At 42.0% G+C, this 17170-nt stretch overlaps 1 protein-coding gene across 1 annotated transcript; it reads right to left on the minus strand.

Annotated features, from left to right (window-relative positions):
• Window positions 1-8739: 8739 nt before the first annotated feature.
• Window positions 8740-9852, minus strand: GPR85 (G protein-coupled receptor 85; the record flags this gene model as incomplete). Its single annotated transcript, XM_079549840.1, has 1 exon — window positions 8740-9852. The coding sequence occupies one exon, from the start codon at window positions 9850-9852 to the stop codon at window positions 8740-8742; it is 1113 nt and encodes a 370-aa protein (XP_079405966.1).
• Between the last annotated feature and the right edge of the window lie 7318 nt (window positions 9853-17170).

The raw sequence follows: 17170 nt of genomic DNA on the forward strand, positions 1-17170 counted from the left end.
ACTCATCATATGAAAACCTTGACATGAAGAAAATAGAACCAAAATGCTTAAGAGTGTGGTCTGGGCCTTAAAAACTCCTTTCTTAGACAATTCCAATACAAGTGAATCTATTGTCTTTAGAAATAAAGGTTTATGCCTGACTTCACTGAAAGCAATAGGTATTTTATTACTAATTTCAGTATGGTAAGGGATTTTCTATCTGTTCTACCAAATAGTCTTTTTCAATATTTGCAAAGAAGCAGTCAAATAGAAATTGTTATAGTTACAGCATTTCACACTTATATTCAGTGAATAGGAATTATCTTGACAGCTTGATTTCTAATTTTGTACTACGTTTGTATGCTAAATCTGACAATACCCAGGTAGAAAGCCAATGTTTAATGGATTACAAACATGACTTAAGAAAACACAGCTTGTTTAGCTTTACACTGCCTCTTCTGAACTTTAAATTAATACATTATTTAGTAGCCAGCATTTGTGCTTAGACAGCATGGCTCAGATATCAATACCACCCCAAACAACCACATTTGCCAAGCCTGCCTTGTACAAAAGGGATTGAAGATGTTTGCATAAGAAACACGTGGAAGCAGGAAATTAACTCCTTCAGCTGCAATAACTGTTACTGCATCAGCATTCAATTAACTGGCATCAAAGCATCACAATATTCCCACTGATACTGTGTTTTCCATTGAGACTTGGGGTTCCCCCAGCTGGGAGAGGGCAATGGGCACTTTTGTGACTGCCTTCAAGTTAGGATGCTAAGAAACAAATTTAACATGAAATTTTAATCCAAAAGATACAAAACGGATTTTTTTCCAATACAAATGAGTACAATACACAACAGCTTTTGCGCCAGTGTGACTTCTACAGGAAGGTCATCTATACAGAACAGTCTCCACAAACAGTGGTTTCTGTCTGCTTCAAGATTTACATTTTTACAAGGAAATTATTTGATCTCCCATTCATTCCTTTTGCACGCACCTCTTTTTCACCCATGAAAACCAGAAACTACTCACAACAAAAACTGAAAAGAAAACAAGTTTCAAACATTTGAACAGCATGGACCGCGTCCAAATAACCCATCTGGGCTATCTCCTTAGGCTGATGGGTTTAGTGACCAGAACCACCCACAAGCTGCTTGGGGCAGGAACCAGCCTATTATGGGCTCAAATTCCAGACCACCCCTATGTAAAGAAGTGGGAGCAAGGTTTTGCCAGCAGCACTCCACCCCACCTTACTGCAAATACCCTTACCACCACTTAGGAACTTACAAAGAGGTATACAAATAAATCCAAAGGCATTATCTACTAGTACCAGCACAGGAAGATACCACTAAATGTCCCTCATCTTCCTTGTGCCTGACTTTATTCTCATCATGCTCCAGTGTGATGCTCCATGCCTTCCACAGGAGTTTGAAGTGTCTCTACTCATTACCAACTATACTGCAGTATTTTGAGGAGTCTGAAAATAATCCTTATATATGCATATACGTCCTCCCTTGAAAGCAATCAGCAGATTGCTTTTGCGCATAGCCTATGACATAGATTGCTGCTAACACTCTGTACAGTGTCCTCTCACCGAGAACTAGTCAAGTAAAAAACATCAGCGCTTACATTAACCATCATGATCTTCTAGTTTTTATTGAGACAAGATTTCACAAAAGGAAGATTTTCCTTGAAGAGGGACTGTGTCCAAAATTACAAGGATTACATGTCAAATGATACTCTCTTTTTTTTTGTTTGTTTTGCTTTATGTCTCTCTTGCTATAGCTTTGACAGAGTACATTAACTGCATTGTAGCTATACTTATTTGTGTGTTTACTTGTGTTTGCTTTCATTTACACAATCATCTTACAAAAGGAGCGTTTCTCTTTTGTGCTAGGTATCTTAGGATTAAATTTAAAATTGCAGTTATCCAAATATGTTATTTTAGGAGCCCCATCACTATCACTTCTATTGCCCAGTCATTACCATAAATTATGACACAGAAGCTAAATATACATTTCCAGTCTTTGTGATGTCCAAACAGTCCTGCAGTCAGAGAAATCAAATGTTCCCTGCAGTGTGCCATAATAATCTGCATTGAGTGTTTTGGATCAAACAGAAGAAATTTCCAAAGCTGAAGGGCCTTGACAGAGAATTCAGGAAACATAATTGTAGAGTGCCTTAATTTCAGAAATAGGATTTGTGTTGTCTCGAACACAGGAATTGCTTATGGAAATGAGCAAGCACATGCTTTGATACATACCTCCATAATCAGTGCAAAGCTACAAATGATCTGCCATTAAGTATGCATTGTGAAGACTATACAAACTCGATTAAGCATAAAATCAACTTGTGAGGGGTGGGATGGAGCGGACTGGCAGAGATAGAATGCATTTTCAAATTAAATAAAATAAAAACAGATCAAGAGTAAACCAGATCTCAGTTACTTCTAAGAGGGCAACAGAGCATGAAACACCAACCAGCTGACATAAATATTTACCTCTGGACCTCTGCTTCTCCCATTACTTCTTCTGTTTTGAGAAGACAAACACGTATCACTTGTCTGCAGCCTCTGCATGTTTTCTGGGCATTTCTGATCTCTGCTCCCTGCTCCATTTCACCATAAATACCAAGAGTATGCACAAATGATGTCTGACCTAAGACCAGCATGGAAGTGGTTACAGGCTAGAGGTGCACTGGTTCCATGGTTTCCTTCACTGAAGGAAAATGGCAGGATTTTAGCTAAAACATACACAGGAGAGGAAACCTTATTGTATTCCCCCACCTGCTGCCTAATGTAGTCAGCACATATACATATGCTTGTCTTAACTGTCTCAAGCATCCCATCCTCCAAAATTATGCAGAACTCCGTTTTTAACAACTTCTTCAACTTGCTTAAGGATGTTGACATGCCTGAGCTTTTTGATTATAGAATGAAAATTATATAGTTGATGGTATATAGTTAATGGTAAATAATGGATAATTTAATCCTGCTTATAGACACCAGCAAAACACAGACAAGCTGATAGACTATAATCATGTGGAAAATGCAATACATATATGATAACCATTCTCACTGCAAAGATTACCTCAACAAACGTATTTCTGGCTTCCTTCTCTCCAATACACTTCTTTTCAAAGTTTGCCTTTGCTTTCCTAAAATTGAAACTCTAATATTCCAGGAAAATATGAGAAATATTCAACTGGCAGCGTGAGACTGGACTTTGTTTGTTTGTTTTCCTAAGTGATTGCTCACATTTTTAAACATAAGCTTCATAGGTTTGTTTAAAATGTCACTACAGCAACTTAATAAGTGGCATACTAATTGAAATTCAAACATATCATTTCATACTTGGGATTTTTAATTCCACATTGCAGAATAACTCGTCTTAACCAAGAAATGACAGGATGACAAAAAAATATGCATCTTTGGCTAGATGGCTCTTTAACAAAGGTGAAGTAGACTCTTCCTGAATTAGCACAGAGATAATTTTGAATAATCTCTGGAGACAGTAATTTGCCTAATATTTATTGTAGCTAATGCAATTTGTTGAAGATTATATCAGACGAATTCTGTTTTTAAAACTTGTGTTCATTATAAAGCACAGTACAAAGACTGTGATGTAAAGAGTAAGTCTCTCTGGATTGCATCAGTCAAGCCACTGTCTAAAGGCATTGCTCTAAGTGCACCAGGTACACAAAACCACTGAATACTGAATACATTTATTTTTATTTAAATGGCTGAAGATTGTTGTTACTTATTTCCTCTTTAGACTATTACAAATGTAGTTTATTTACTGTGGCACTCCTTTGATCACCATATACTTATGTAATTGCACATTTAACATAAACACACAAAAACCCTTTGCTATTTATAATGAGCAATTTTTAAAATTTGAGTTTTTTCCCATACTGTCGAGTTAAAGACTTTATCCATTGAAATGGACAGTTTCATCATATTTTTTTTTCTTCTAAATATAAACCATGAGCTATTTTCAGGCCACTCAAGGAAAGTCATGGTATGTAATATCAAACTCTTTGATCCCTTGCTGCCCTATGCATCACAAAATGCCATCTTGTCCTGGTGCTAATGGACACAGCCACAGCATGCTTAAGTTGATTACCAATGTAGATCACTGGTTTCTTCATACTCAGAATCACTTCAGTAAACAAAAGGAGAGAACATCTACTGAAATTTACTTTTGAAGAACAGTATCTTAGAGTGAGCCCTTTCTTTTTTCTGAAAAGTCAACCAGATCAGTAGCGTGCTCTTACACAGCTCTCAATGAATATAAGCTGGAAGGAAGCTGTCTATGTGGTAAGCAGAACTGTGCAGTCAACTCCTGGCTGTCTGTGGGTGTGTAACCCAGGTTGCAGATTAGCACAGCTATGCTAAAACAAAGCAGAAAAAAAGGAAAAACACCCACCATTTTCCTTTGAGTTTCTACTTCGGCTTTTTACTTCAGCTTAACTTCATTCCTCAAAAAACGTAACAAACACAGGAAATTCTTTCAGTCTAGAGTGCGTATGCCTTGCATTATCTATGATTTAGCTTTACGCAAGTTAGTTTACACCATTTCTATTGTCAGCAATTGACATCTGACTGTGTAACTATGGAAGAGCCTGGCAACCCACAGTTCTATTTAACATTTGCTAAAAAACAAATGTTAGTCCAAGTACCTCTCTAATCTACCTCAAAAAACATCAGGCTTCCCTTTGACGTTATTTATTAAACACAGGGGTAACAGCAGCTTGCAGTGACACTGTGCTCATGTAAGTAAAATGTTTTCACGCTTGAAAGGCAGAGCAAAGACAATACAAGCGAAAAAACTCAGTGCATTTATAAGGAGATAGATGCAGAGGACTCCTCTGCCCCCGAGGCCTGGAGAATGGCTGAAAACCATTGCGTAATAATCTTCTATGGCTGTACCGACAACCTTGCATTAATTTTCTGACTGTACATTTGATTTATTTAGAGAGTTTATGCAGCAACAACTGTGCTTTCGTTATGAAGGGGTTGGAAGAGAGGAAACTGCTTCCTGTTGCCTGCTCCTCATCCTGATTTTTTCTTTGCATAACACAGACAGCATCTTCTTCATTATCAAAGCCAAAAGCCAGAGATACCCGGTGTGCAAGACAAGCACCCTGGCATGACAGCTGCAGCTATGAAGGCAGCTGGAAGGAACCAGTGGTCTCTCTGTATTCAGGAAGGCAACCCGGACACTGAGAAACTTTGGGCAACCACCAGAAGTCAGTACAGCTCGTCTGTCTGTTCTGGAGGAGAAATGGCTGAGATAAATAAAGAGCACTGGGGCAGGATAAATACAGGACTCAATATATAAAACATCTCACCTGGAAGAAGTGATGGAGGCTGCCAAAGGGCCAGCGGCACGAATAGATTGGGGAAAAAATCAGAGAAAGATATTTTTTTCTGGACAGAATCTGTTCTTACACCTTTTTTCTGCCACTACCTTCTCATTACCCATGAGCATTCAATATCAGTGCAGACATAAGCCAGCATGATATTCTTTGCTATTCTGAAATAGAAGAGTAATCTACCAGCCCAGTAAGCTTTGGCACCAATGTAACATCCGTACTAAAATGAAAGCAGAAGGCTTTTCATACTGTGATGCAAGCATGTACTGAACTGGAAGAAAGCCTTCTTGCTCCTCTGAATTTATACCCTGATGCATGAGGCCTGATGTGGCAACTAGGATCAAAATGACAGCCATGTCAATATCTGCAACTACTGCTTTGGTTCACGTATATGTGCAATTCTTTAGGAACCCCTCAACTACTCAACATCCTTTGCCAGTGAGTTCCAGTGAGTAATAACTCTGTACAAAATGTTACTTCATATGTTGTCACTTAACTTCTCTGCACATTCCCTTGTTCTTTTAACACTGGGGGGAATAAAAGGAATTACATCTTACACAACACTTGTACTGGAAAAATACAAAAAAAACACTTAAAGCACTTCTCTGTCAAGTAGTAACACACTTGCATATCTTTCAGTTAGTCAAAGGAATTACGTTGATATCAAAAGAAAAACATTTAGCAAAATATTTGCTTTCAGACTTGTTTACCGTTTATTATTTTAATTTACATCAGTTTCTGCTTGCAAAACTTCCAGGGAAATAATTTTAATTTTTTTTTTTCCCCACTGCATAGTAAACACAGCCTTCTTAGTATTTCAGAAGCATAGTACTATAGAAACGTCAGGGCCTGCTTCTGCTCCAAATGAAGTTAATGGGAAAACACCAACTGACTTTATTAGGAGTTAGGTCAGGCCCCAAATATGCAGCTCTTGAAATGTCATCATTTTCTGGCTAATTTTCAGAACCGACTACTTCTACAACTATAACACTATTTACAACTTTATTTATATGTACTTCTTTATTACAATATGTAATATCAATGTTCCTTGTAAAGGTTACTATTTTATAGAAATTAGACTGAAGTTATTGCCAATCAACCTTTTAATAAACTTAAGTGGGATAACTTTCAGAATTTTTCTCAACACACGATTCAGCTTTTATGCACTCTTTCCATCTTTGACAATTGCTTAACTACCTTAATTTCAAAGCCTTTTCCAGCGTAATAAAAAAGTCCTTTTGGTAGAAGTTTATTGGTCCCGTTTCAAATTATGTTCTGAAACATTCTTGTACTGATGAGGACTCATTATTTCAGCATTTTTGTCTGTTTCAACACAGTATATTAGGCCATGCCTCTCAACCAATCAACCTCAGTATAAAAGTGTAAGTGAGGTCAAACAGATTGCTCACTAAATCTTTGATCAAGTTGTCTGATCACATATAGACACAACTCTCTGAATTGTTGCATATGTTGTATACTGTTATCATACAAATTTAAGCATTTCCATTATTGACTGCTGCTTGTGTACGTATAGATTAACTTGCTGATCATAAAACTACAACAAAGGACAACATACACCAATACTGAATCAAGACCTCTAGTCTTGTCGCTCCAGAAATTAAGAAAAAAATCAACGTTCTTTATGATCGACTGACTCGTGATGTTGTGCTTCAAATATACACATTTTCCAAAATCAAACTGTGAAGTTAATGTCAAATACTGTGTTGTAACTTTAAATATAACTGACATATTAAAACAGATAGATGGGTAATTATGATGAACTACACAATAGTGCTACTGTAGATAATATCATTTATCAATCCTGTGGTCCCCATCATTCATGCATTTACAGTTTGGGAATACAGTGACTGCAAAGGATAATAAATTCATAATGGCTACATTCTCAGTACTTCATGCTAGCTCACTAGACAAAATAAAAAAAGGTTAATTGTATAACTGGAAAAATGTAAAATTTTATTCCAAGAAAATTAACAAGCTACACAGGTAAATTTTGGCAAATGCAACTTTATATTGAAATCCACACATCTGTATCTTAAAGAAGGAAAGACTCACAGACTCTAATGTATTTCTAAAATACTAAGAAATCATATTATATGCTTTCACAAGTTAAAACTTAAATAATTTAAAACAACCAATACACCAAAATGTGCAGAAAATATAAACAAGACTGTGCCTTCAGTAGAATAAATGCTTCACAAATTGTGCAAGATATCATACTAAGGCTGCGGTCTCCCCATGACAGCTGTCTTAAAATATAAACATACATCAACTGCCTGTGTTTCTCAGAACAAACCAGAAAGGGCGGCACACCTAGAAAAAAATCGTATCATCCCAGTGATGTGCATACTGATTTTGGGAACCATCGGAGTAAAAAGGAAAAAAGAGGACTAAGTGATCGTTCATGCACTCCCAAATGACTGACCAGAGTCACCGATTCAATTTTCCTTGCTTATTTGCTTCAATGCTAAACAAAATGGAAGATACTAGATAACCCTTTAAGGCAACATGTGTTTATTCTGTATAATTATAACTGTTCAATTATGACTGGATATTATCATTAACGTTGCCTAACAGACTGATATCTAGCTTTTTAAAAAATATAAATAAGAGTCTATTAAACTTTATACCAAGTCAGCAAAAACCACAGAATACAGTTAAATGTTATTATTTCACTGTTAAGTAAAATGGCATTTAGAAAGAGTAATATATTCGGAAGAAAAAAAAAAAAAAAGAAAAAAGAAAAAGAAAAGAAAAAAGAAGTCTAAATGAGAACAAAAATACTGCTTTGGAATGCTCCCCAAAACTTACTCACAAGGCAAACAGATTTGTAAGTGTGATAATCCAATAATGCATGGCACATCTTTAATCAGTTACAGTACTTGAGTCCCCAGTTTTCAGTCTTTGCAAAACAATAATTGTATGAAATGTTTTAAAGGTCTTCAGATGTCTAAAATTAGTTTTATCAACACATTAACCTCATATCAACTTAATTTATTAAGATGTCCAATGCTAATGTTTCTGATGGTCTTATTTTATGTAGTGATATACACAGCATTTAGCACTGATACTTAGCACCTGCTACTTTCATAATCTAGATTTCAACCACATAAAGAAATTCAGGGCAGTAGTTCAGTCCTTTGTTCTTAATTACAAACCTTCAGCAGTGGTCAGCAGGAACATGTTTAGGTTTAAAATAGGATTAGAGGTGAGCTATTGCAAAGACTGCAGAATGTTGCCCAAATCCTTACAACTGCTGACATCCCATTCTTGATTTTCTTCTCAAGACATGGCTACAGGCCACAATTGCTTAGCAGAGAATGGTAGTGTTTCACAAGGCTAAAGATTTACAGATGCTCCCTCATATAACACAGTAAGGTTCCCTTGGTAACCTGGATTTTCTGCAGTAAAGAAGGGTTGTGCTGAAACAGCGCCTCAGCTCCCTGTTGGAGAAAATGCAGACAAAAGGATTGATTCCAGCTTGGGCAAAACTCATCCAGACAGCGGCCGTTAGAAATCCCCCCGGTACTACAGGCCCTCTTGCAAAAACTCTCCAGTAACAGGCTACCAAATAGGGACCCCACAAGGTCAGAAAGAGGAATGTCATGATGTAGAACATTCTGCTGATTCTCTTCTCCATTTTGAACTCGTCTAAAACCAGTAGCCTTCTCCTGCCCGTGGTGTTGGCGTTCTGCCTGATTCCCAACAAGGTTGGCGGTGTGGGACCCCTTCCAAATCCAGCCAGCCAATTAGCAGCTGCTTGACCACTTGCTCCGGGACCGTGAAATGTCCAGTTCTGGCTCACCGCTGCAACAAACTGGACTGGCTTCATTTTCCTGCGATCGTGAACAAAAAATATCAGCTTGAGGTAGACAAGCTGTGTGGCTAGGAGGATGAGGGCAAGAAGAAGCATAAATCCCAAAGAATCATTAGCCCTGAAGGAACGATGCTGGAAAGTGCATTGGTCTTCCTCCCTAATGAACGAGTAGGTGCCCACATCTAAAACTGGGGGGAAAGCCATGGCTACAGAGAGAGTCCACACCATACAGATCACGGCCAAACAAGTCCAGAAGGTCAGCCTCTTTGTATAAAAACGGTGGTGGGCAATAGCTAAGTATCTGGTGACGCTTATGCAGAATAACATGAAAGCGGTGTGAAAGCAGGACAAAACCCCCAAAAAGGCAATCACTTTGCAAGTAAGAGTCCCGTACGTCCAAGTAGAGCCATTTTTTACAGAGGTGAAAACAAATGGGAAACAAATTGCAGATCTGAGGATATCTGAGCAGCAAAGATCCAACAGGAAGTAGTAAGGAGCTCTATGCAAGGTCTTATCTTTGACTAGCAAAATGGAGATCAGAAGGTTACCCACCACACTGACTCCTATTATGAAACCCAGTGAAGTCAGTTTCAGAAAAGCTGTTAAAGGAGAAAGATTTTGTAAAATGTTGTCAGCTGCATGGCTGTAGTTCGCCATAGATGGATGGATGATATGTATATTGCCTCAGTCAAGTCTCATGATCTATATATAAGAAGAAGGAAAAAATAGATCCATACATCTTACTGAAAATGTAATCCACAAACAGAACTGATCTGGTGTCTAGTCATACAGTACATCCTCTTCGTTCTGATTTGTCATGCCATCAAAATATCTGAAAAAAAATCGAGCTATCAGTTCTTAAGTTAACAAGAAATGATGTCAGAAAGTGCTAACAAAGATGGTAATTTATGGAGAAGCAAATGAAGTTGTAAATTTGAGTACTATTGTTTGTTTTTAAAAATCACGAGGCTTTCATAGATACATGCATACATACATACTGTTCAGCATGTTTGATCACTGGCATTTCACAGATCTGGCTGGTTACAGTCTCAGAACTGGCCAGTGCCCCTTAGCTTTGGTAGCGTATGTCATTCTACAGTCAAAGCCTCGGAGATTTTATGAATCGAAAGATTCCCAGTTTGCGAGCCCAAGAGCTAATCACTGACATCCTTAAAAAAATCACCAACGGCTGCTGGTATTTTGACATTACCTATGTTTATTTTACGGCTACGGTATTTGTCAGTGTTTTAGAGGCGGCTGCTGTGTTGATACGGATCACACCCAAAGAAACCCTGCAGAATTTATGTTTTTTAACCCGAGTCACCAAAGCACATTAATCACACCGTGTTAGTTCATGCACATTCTAAGAGAAACGGTATTCATTATCTCCCTCCCTTCCTCCTGCAAACCGTAATTTCATCATTTCGGCTTCCAAACAAACAGGTACGCCAGGCAGCCGATGGCACTGTGCTTCAGGGTCCCCCCCTCTCCGCTTTAATGCAAATCTTTAAAGCCTCGACATCATTCGGAATAAGCAACGCTCGATGTAAATACCGAGACAAAACAGGCATCACACCCAAGACATAATGCCCATCCTTCGGGGAGGGCTGCTTTGGGCTATGCTTAAATAAACATATCGTACATCGACTGCATCTTTTACTATTATTATTATTATTATTATTTCCCGCTGATCGGGGCTCCACAAAGCCCGCTAATCCTCCCGGCGAGCGCACCGGGGCACATTTCATGCAGCAAAACGAAATAAATGGAAGGGCTCTGCCTGCCGCTGTGCCGCCGTTGTTTTTTTCCTCCCCCCGCGCCGGGGACAGAGCCCCGCAGCAGCCCCGGGCTGCCCGCCGCCCGCACCGAGCGCCGCTCCGCCAGCTCGGGCGTGCAAAGCCTATTCCCGCTGAATCCCCGGCAAGATCCTTCCGTTCTTACCGTCCGCGAAAGAGCCCGATCGCCGCCGTGTAAACAGACGCCGATCAGATCATGGCATCGTTTTAAAACCATGAAATCAGGCTCCCCCTCCCCCTCCCGCCGGCCCCGCCGCTTCCCCTCCTCCGCGGAGCTGTCCCCGCCGCGCGGCCCTGCCTCCGCGCACACGGACACCGCACGCACCGCACACACCGCGCACCCCCGCCCACGGCCATGCAGGGCCGCGCCGCGCCGCCCGCAGCCGCCGCCCGCCAGCCGCAGCCGGAGCCCTGCGGGAGCCCCGCGGCGGGGCCGGGCAGCGCGCCCCGCGCTTCGTCCGCTGCCATCGCGGAGCGCTCCCCGCACGCACCCGCGGCTGCGGCAGCCCCGCTCCAGCCCTTCCTCCTTCCTACCTGTTGGTGCCGGAGAGCCCCGCGTGCCACAGCCGCTCCTTCCCGCGGGATCCCGCCGGCCTCCTTTAAAACCCTCCTCGCCTCCCTCCGCCGTCGCTCATCCTCCTTCCCCTCATCCCTTTTTCTTTCTTTCTTTCTTTCTTTCTTTCCTTTTTCCTTTGCCTCGGTACCCTGACGGAGCGCCCAGTCAGCGGCTCGCCCGGCGCATGCTCGCAGCGCCTCCTCCCCGCGCCGAGCCCCGTCCTCCCCTGTCGCAGCGGCACGGTCCCCCCCGTACCGCGGCGGCGGCGGCGGGCTGGCCGGGGGTACGGCGCCTCAGCGGCGTCCGCTCGCCCGCCGGGGGCGCGGCAGCCGCCGTCTCCGCGGGGAGGGGAACGCGGCTCCCGCCTCAGCGAGGGGAAGGCGGCGGCACGTCCCCATCGCGAAGCGTAGCCGAGCCGGATTTATCGCCGAGCCCGTTAGTGGAGAGGGAGGGGGAGGAATTTGGTCCTGCGCTCCTTGTTTGTGCCTTTGAACTCCCCCTCCCGCCCCTTTCGCTGGAAACGGGGGCGAGGAAGCGGCCGCCGCGCGGCTCTCGCCCGCTCGGATCCTGCCGCCGGCGGTCCCTGCCCCGTCCCCGCCCGCCGGCCTCCGAGCGGGGGGGGTCCCTGAAACCGCCGCGGTTCGGGGAAGGCGTATTGGCTGCGGGGTCGTCAGGGCGCCGCGCTTCCCCCGAGTCTTCCCACCCCGCCGCCGGCACAGCGCCTTTCGCAAAATTCAGGCAGAACAGCGCAGAAATGCCGGCGCGCTGCATGGCGGCGGGGCCGAGCGCTCGGTCAGCCCGCTCTGCCCCAGCGGGGCCAGCTCTCCTCTCGCGCGGCGCGATGGGCCGGGCGGAGGGGCGACTCGATGGGCCGGGGCCCGGTGTCCAGCGGGCCGGTGCTGTCACTGGACGGAGCCGGAGGGACCAGTGGCGGGTGCGGCCTAAATGCTGTCAGCCGGTGGGCAGAGCCGTGTGGGGTGCCGCTATCCAGCAACCTGAAGAAAATGGGAAGGTTTTGGGGAAAAAAACCTTGCAAGAGCCTGTCCCTCAGCCCTCCTGCCCCTTCAGGCTGCGTGGGAGTTTATCCAAGAAAAATAGCTTTTAAAAGGGAGCTGCATCCAATATAATTTGTTTTAGCTTGAAAGAGGTTGTGGAGCTTCTTTTGGATAGGGAGATTGGGGTCCTGAGGAACTTAGAATCATAGTATCATTAAGGCTGGAAAAGGCCACTAAGACCATGTAGTCCAACCATCAACACATCCCCACCATGTCCGCTAACCATGTCCTTCAGCACCACACCTTCACAGTTCTTGAACACCTCCAGGGATGGTGACTCCTCCACCTCCCTGGGGAGCCTGTGCCAATGCCTCACCACTCCTGAGAAGTTGTTTTCCCTAAGATCCAGCCTGAACCTCCCCTGGCACAAATTAAAGCCATTAGCTCTCATCCTATCGCTGTTGCCTGGGAAGAGAGACTGACCCCCACCTCACTACAACCTCCTTTCAGGGAGCTGTAGAGAGCAATAAGGTCATCCTTGAGTTCCACCTCTTCTCCAGACTGAACAACCCCCTTTCCTCAGCCATTCCTTATAACTTTCTCACTGGAATCTTCCAGTTGAGTCAAAACGGGTTATTCAGGGGAATAGACCTGTGGGGGGCGCTTCATAATGTGCGTTGTGTCTTTGAGACCCTTAGTAGACTACAGGTATCTTTAAAGCTGCTGTCAAAGTTCGGGTTCTTTTTGTCACAATCTAAAAATCATTTTAATTAAGGGCCAAACCACAAGATTGGTTTCAGTGGCAGTGCGGTTAAGCCCAAAGATCTGCAGTCATTGGACAATTCAGTTACTTAAAACAAAAAATTGCAGTGTTTCACACGTGTCTTCTTATTGAACAGAATACTCAACAGAGCTCAGTTGCCACATACTTTTTTCTTTTTTTCCATGAATGTAATCAATATGAAGTTGGGTCGGTGGCTCATCTTTGGGGTTAATTTCCCTTTTACAAAGATTTTTCCAGCTGTTTTCCAGTTACTCCTGTTGTTAAATATGTGCACACAAAGCTACATCTACCGTGACTTTTATAGTCATTCTCAAAGTTAAAATGTGAAGAACAAGAAAATGACTACCAAGCTGGTAAGAACAGCCTTTTTACTACAGCAAAGAATTCTCTGAATGCTTTAAAAATAAAACACTTTTTAAGTTTTAGGGATTAGGAAGCAGGTTAATCATATCTGTTACAGGACAGCTATAGTATGTTCACGGTCAGAGCCTATTTGTAGACTCTTAATTTAGGATTTGTATTTAGGAGTAAACAATATGACATTATTGTCATTGTCATCATTCCAAAAAAGGTGTCATGCAGTAGTTTCTAAGGACAGATGTAGAGATCTGTTCTGAGTTATTCTTCAGAACAACAGTTCTAGAGAATGGAAAGGTACAGAAAAAGAATAGTGAGGAGGCCTTTCTCACAAAGTGAGATGATTGCTCTGGGCAGCCTGGTCTGGTGGTTGGCAACCCTGCACATAGCAGGGGGGTTGAAACTAGATGATCATTGTGGTCCTTCTCAACCCAGGCCGTTCTATGATTCTGTGATTCTACGATTAGGGTAGCCAGCAGAATTTGTTGGGGCTTTGCAACAAGAAAGGATCAGGAACTCAGAGTAAGTGGCCCATTCCTCAGTGTAAGGGCAGCAACATTAAAGGCAAGAAAGAGAACCTGTGTGCCATGTTAGCATCTCAGAGGAAAGAAACAATTACTGTTGGGAAGGTAAATACCTTTTCCTCCCTTCTGAGCTGAAGTGTGATTTTCCCCAGGAAAGAAGGGGAAGAGGACAGAGTACAAGTGAAGAGTAGGAGCAAGAGAATTTACTTACCCCATGAGAGCTAACAGCAGATTGTTTAGAACACTCTGTAGAGACTATGAAAGCCAAAAATATTTCCTGTATTTACAGGTTTGGGCAAACCTACTGTAAATTCATTGAGAGTTATAGTACAGAGCTCTTTCATTTTGTCCTTAAATAGTTTTTTACCTTTTCAAAAAGAAAGAATCATAGAGTAGAATGTTACAGGTGAGTTACTCTGCATTATTGTTTGTAACTAAGGGTCCCATATTTCGACTGTTAAAATTTTCTTTTCAGACAGTGTTTGAGAAAAAATGAGGGTCTGGATGCTGTGAACTGGACCTTTTAGATCTACTCCCAGATCAGGATCACCTTATTGGAAAGTCATACCTAGCAGTATTTGGTCTTCAGCAGGAGATCAAGGCATCTCATTCCCATGAGGTTTCTATTTGGGTACGCATAGCCAGGTAATCAGGAATTCTGGAACCTGCAAGGTGGATGGTTTGAATGCTGTTGTAAAGAAACAGCAGTAGTTTGGGTGCATGGCACTTGACTTCTTTTGAGGAATCGTGTCAAATTTGTGAGCAAGCTAGGCATGCTTGGTAGGCAGTTCTCATTGTCTTGAGCTTTTTCCTAAGAATGGAAGAGACTTTTTAGAAAAGTCTGGCACTGAGAAATCTCACTAATGAAGTCTGAGGTAGAGATTGGGCTGGAGCACGGGCTAGTGATGACAAGTGACTATCAGTTGAAAAGATGGAGTGAGATATTGGCCTCACCATTGTCAGTAACAACTCTCACCAGTTTCAGCGGAATGAGGATTTCAAGTTCAGGGCCAGACGCTGTAAGTAGCTAGCCTGTAAAATATTCATGCCTCTGCTCTCTTGATTATTTCAGAAACTAACGTGTTTACTGGTGGTTTGGAAATTTGGCAGTATGTAATGTCTGCTCAGTCTGTTAAGTGCAAACTGTAAAGCACTGTAGGATTTTGTGACATTTCTTCAGAACAGGAAAGACACTCTGCAAGGTGTACCTACCTCAGTGCAGAGGCCAGCAGAAGATTTATGTATTGCTTAAGAGACTGTGATAGATGCTATCAAAGTGCATTCTTTTCAAAGGGCTCAAGGAATTCTTCCAAGGGAAATTTCATGCCAGTGCTGTAGATTTGTGCAACTTTAGAATAGTATTTAAGTAGGACTTATGTAATACGGAGACCTGTGAAAGACCCCTGCACAGTGGAGAATTTCACCTGCAATATATTTGGTTCCTGTGCTTCGTAAAGTGTTTGCAGAGTAAAGACACTGTTGGTAGTGTCTGGCTCCTGGATGGCTCTGAGCACAGACATAAATTTCCCCCCATGCTGAAGATGTCTGAAGTGGTCTCCCTCTCAATGATGCCTATTTTCTATTATAGCAAAACTTCATTCATATGACTATCAAGAACAATTCCTATGGATAATTATTGCAATTTATTTTTATTAATTTTTAGCCAGATCCAGTTGTTTTTTAAATATTTCTCAGAGGTGTTGAATGACATATTTTAAAACTGTTTCAAAAGTGCCCTCTGAAACTTAATTTTTGTTCTTGAACATTGATCTGTGTTGCATATTTACATAGGAATAAATAAAGATTTAAGGGCAAATATACAAAAAGGTTATTATCTTCTGAAAATACACAAAGTCTTTAGAAGGGAATATCTTCTTTGTGTGACTGTAATGGAAAGAAACCAGTATGCTTCTGAAAATCCCATTAGATCTTTATCTGTATTCCCAGGCTTCTAAACACTTTTTAAGGCTTTTTTTTTCTTTTCATTAGAACTATGTTTGAGAGATGGAGCACACATCTTTTGCATCTGGCTTTCATAGATACACTACAAAGTAAGTATTATAGTGTTATTTTTCATGCAATTTAGGTAGTGTGGACTTGACTTCACTTCTATCAGATAATCAGAAATGCAAATGAACTTAAACTTGTCCATAAATAATTACCTATATGAATTTGCTCTGCTTATTTATTTGTGTGAGCAAGCAAAGGAAGTAAAAGTTGGCCTTGTTATATATATGTGTGATTTAGAGAGAGAGAGGTTCACACTGCCTTTGTGGTTTGTGCACCATATGCGTGCTGTTCTGTACCGAAGAATTACCGAATTATTTTCATAGCCAGGGTGGAGTGGTAATAAAAACTGCTCAAGGATACAGATACTCACATCCACAGTTATGCAAATCAGTGATTTACAAGGCTTCTCAGAAAGTGAAGCCTCCTATTTTATGATGTTGGCCCATGACATCAGAGGCGGATGTTGGCAGTAGGTTGAACCTTTCACCAGTATCCTGTTGTTGCCCTGCAACAGATGGCAGCAGAGGGGCAGGCTGACAAAATGGCGGCTGGCGTGGAAGTGCCATGAAGCAACGCTGTGTCACTGAATTCCTCCATGAGGAAAAAACGGCACCCACTGACATTCATCGATGCTTGCCGAATGTTTGTGGAGACCAACCAGTGGGTGTGAGCACAGTGAGGCAATGGGTGGTGCGTTTCTGCTGTGGTGACAGTGGCAGTGGGTCAGCTCCACTAATGCAGATGTTTACGAGTGCGGCATGCAGGCTCTTGTTCGTCGCTGGTGAAAATGAACAGCTAATTGTGGTAGCAGTGTTGAAAGGCAGTGGTTTGTAGCTGAGAATTTTCTCTGTCAAGTAGTGTTATTGTGCTCTTTGTATCTGTTGTAGTTTCCATGGAAATAAAGAGGAGGCATTACTTTCAGAGTGATCTGTGCATTTCCACAGGTATAAAAA

The sequence above is a fragment of the Tetrao urogallus genome (assembly GCF_951394365.1).
Source record: "Tetrao urogallus genome assembly, chromosome: 1".
Taxonomy (NCBI): Eukaryota; Metazoa; Chordata; class Aves; order Galliformes; family Phasianidae; genus Tetrao; species Tetrao urogallus.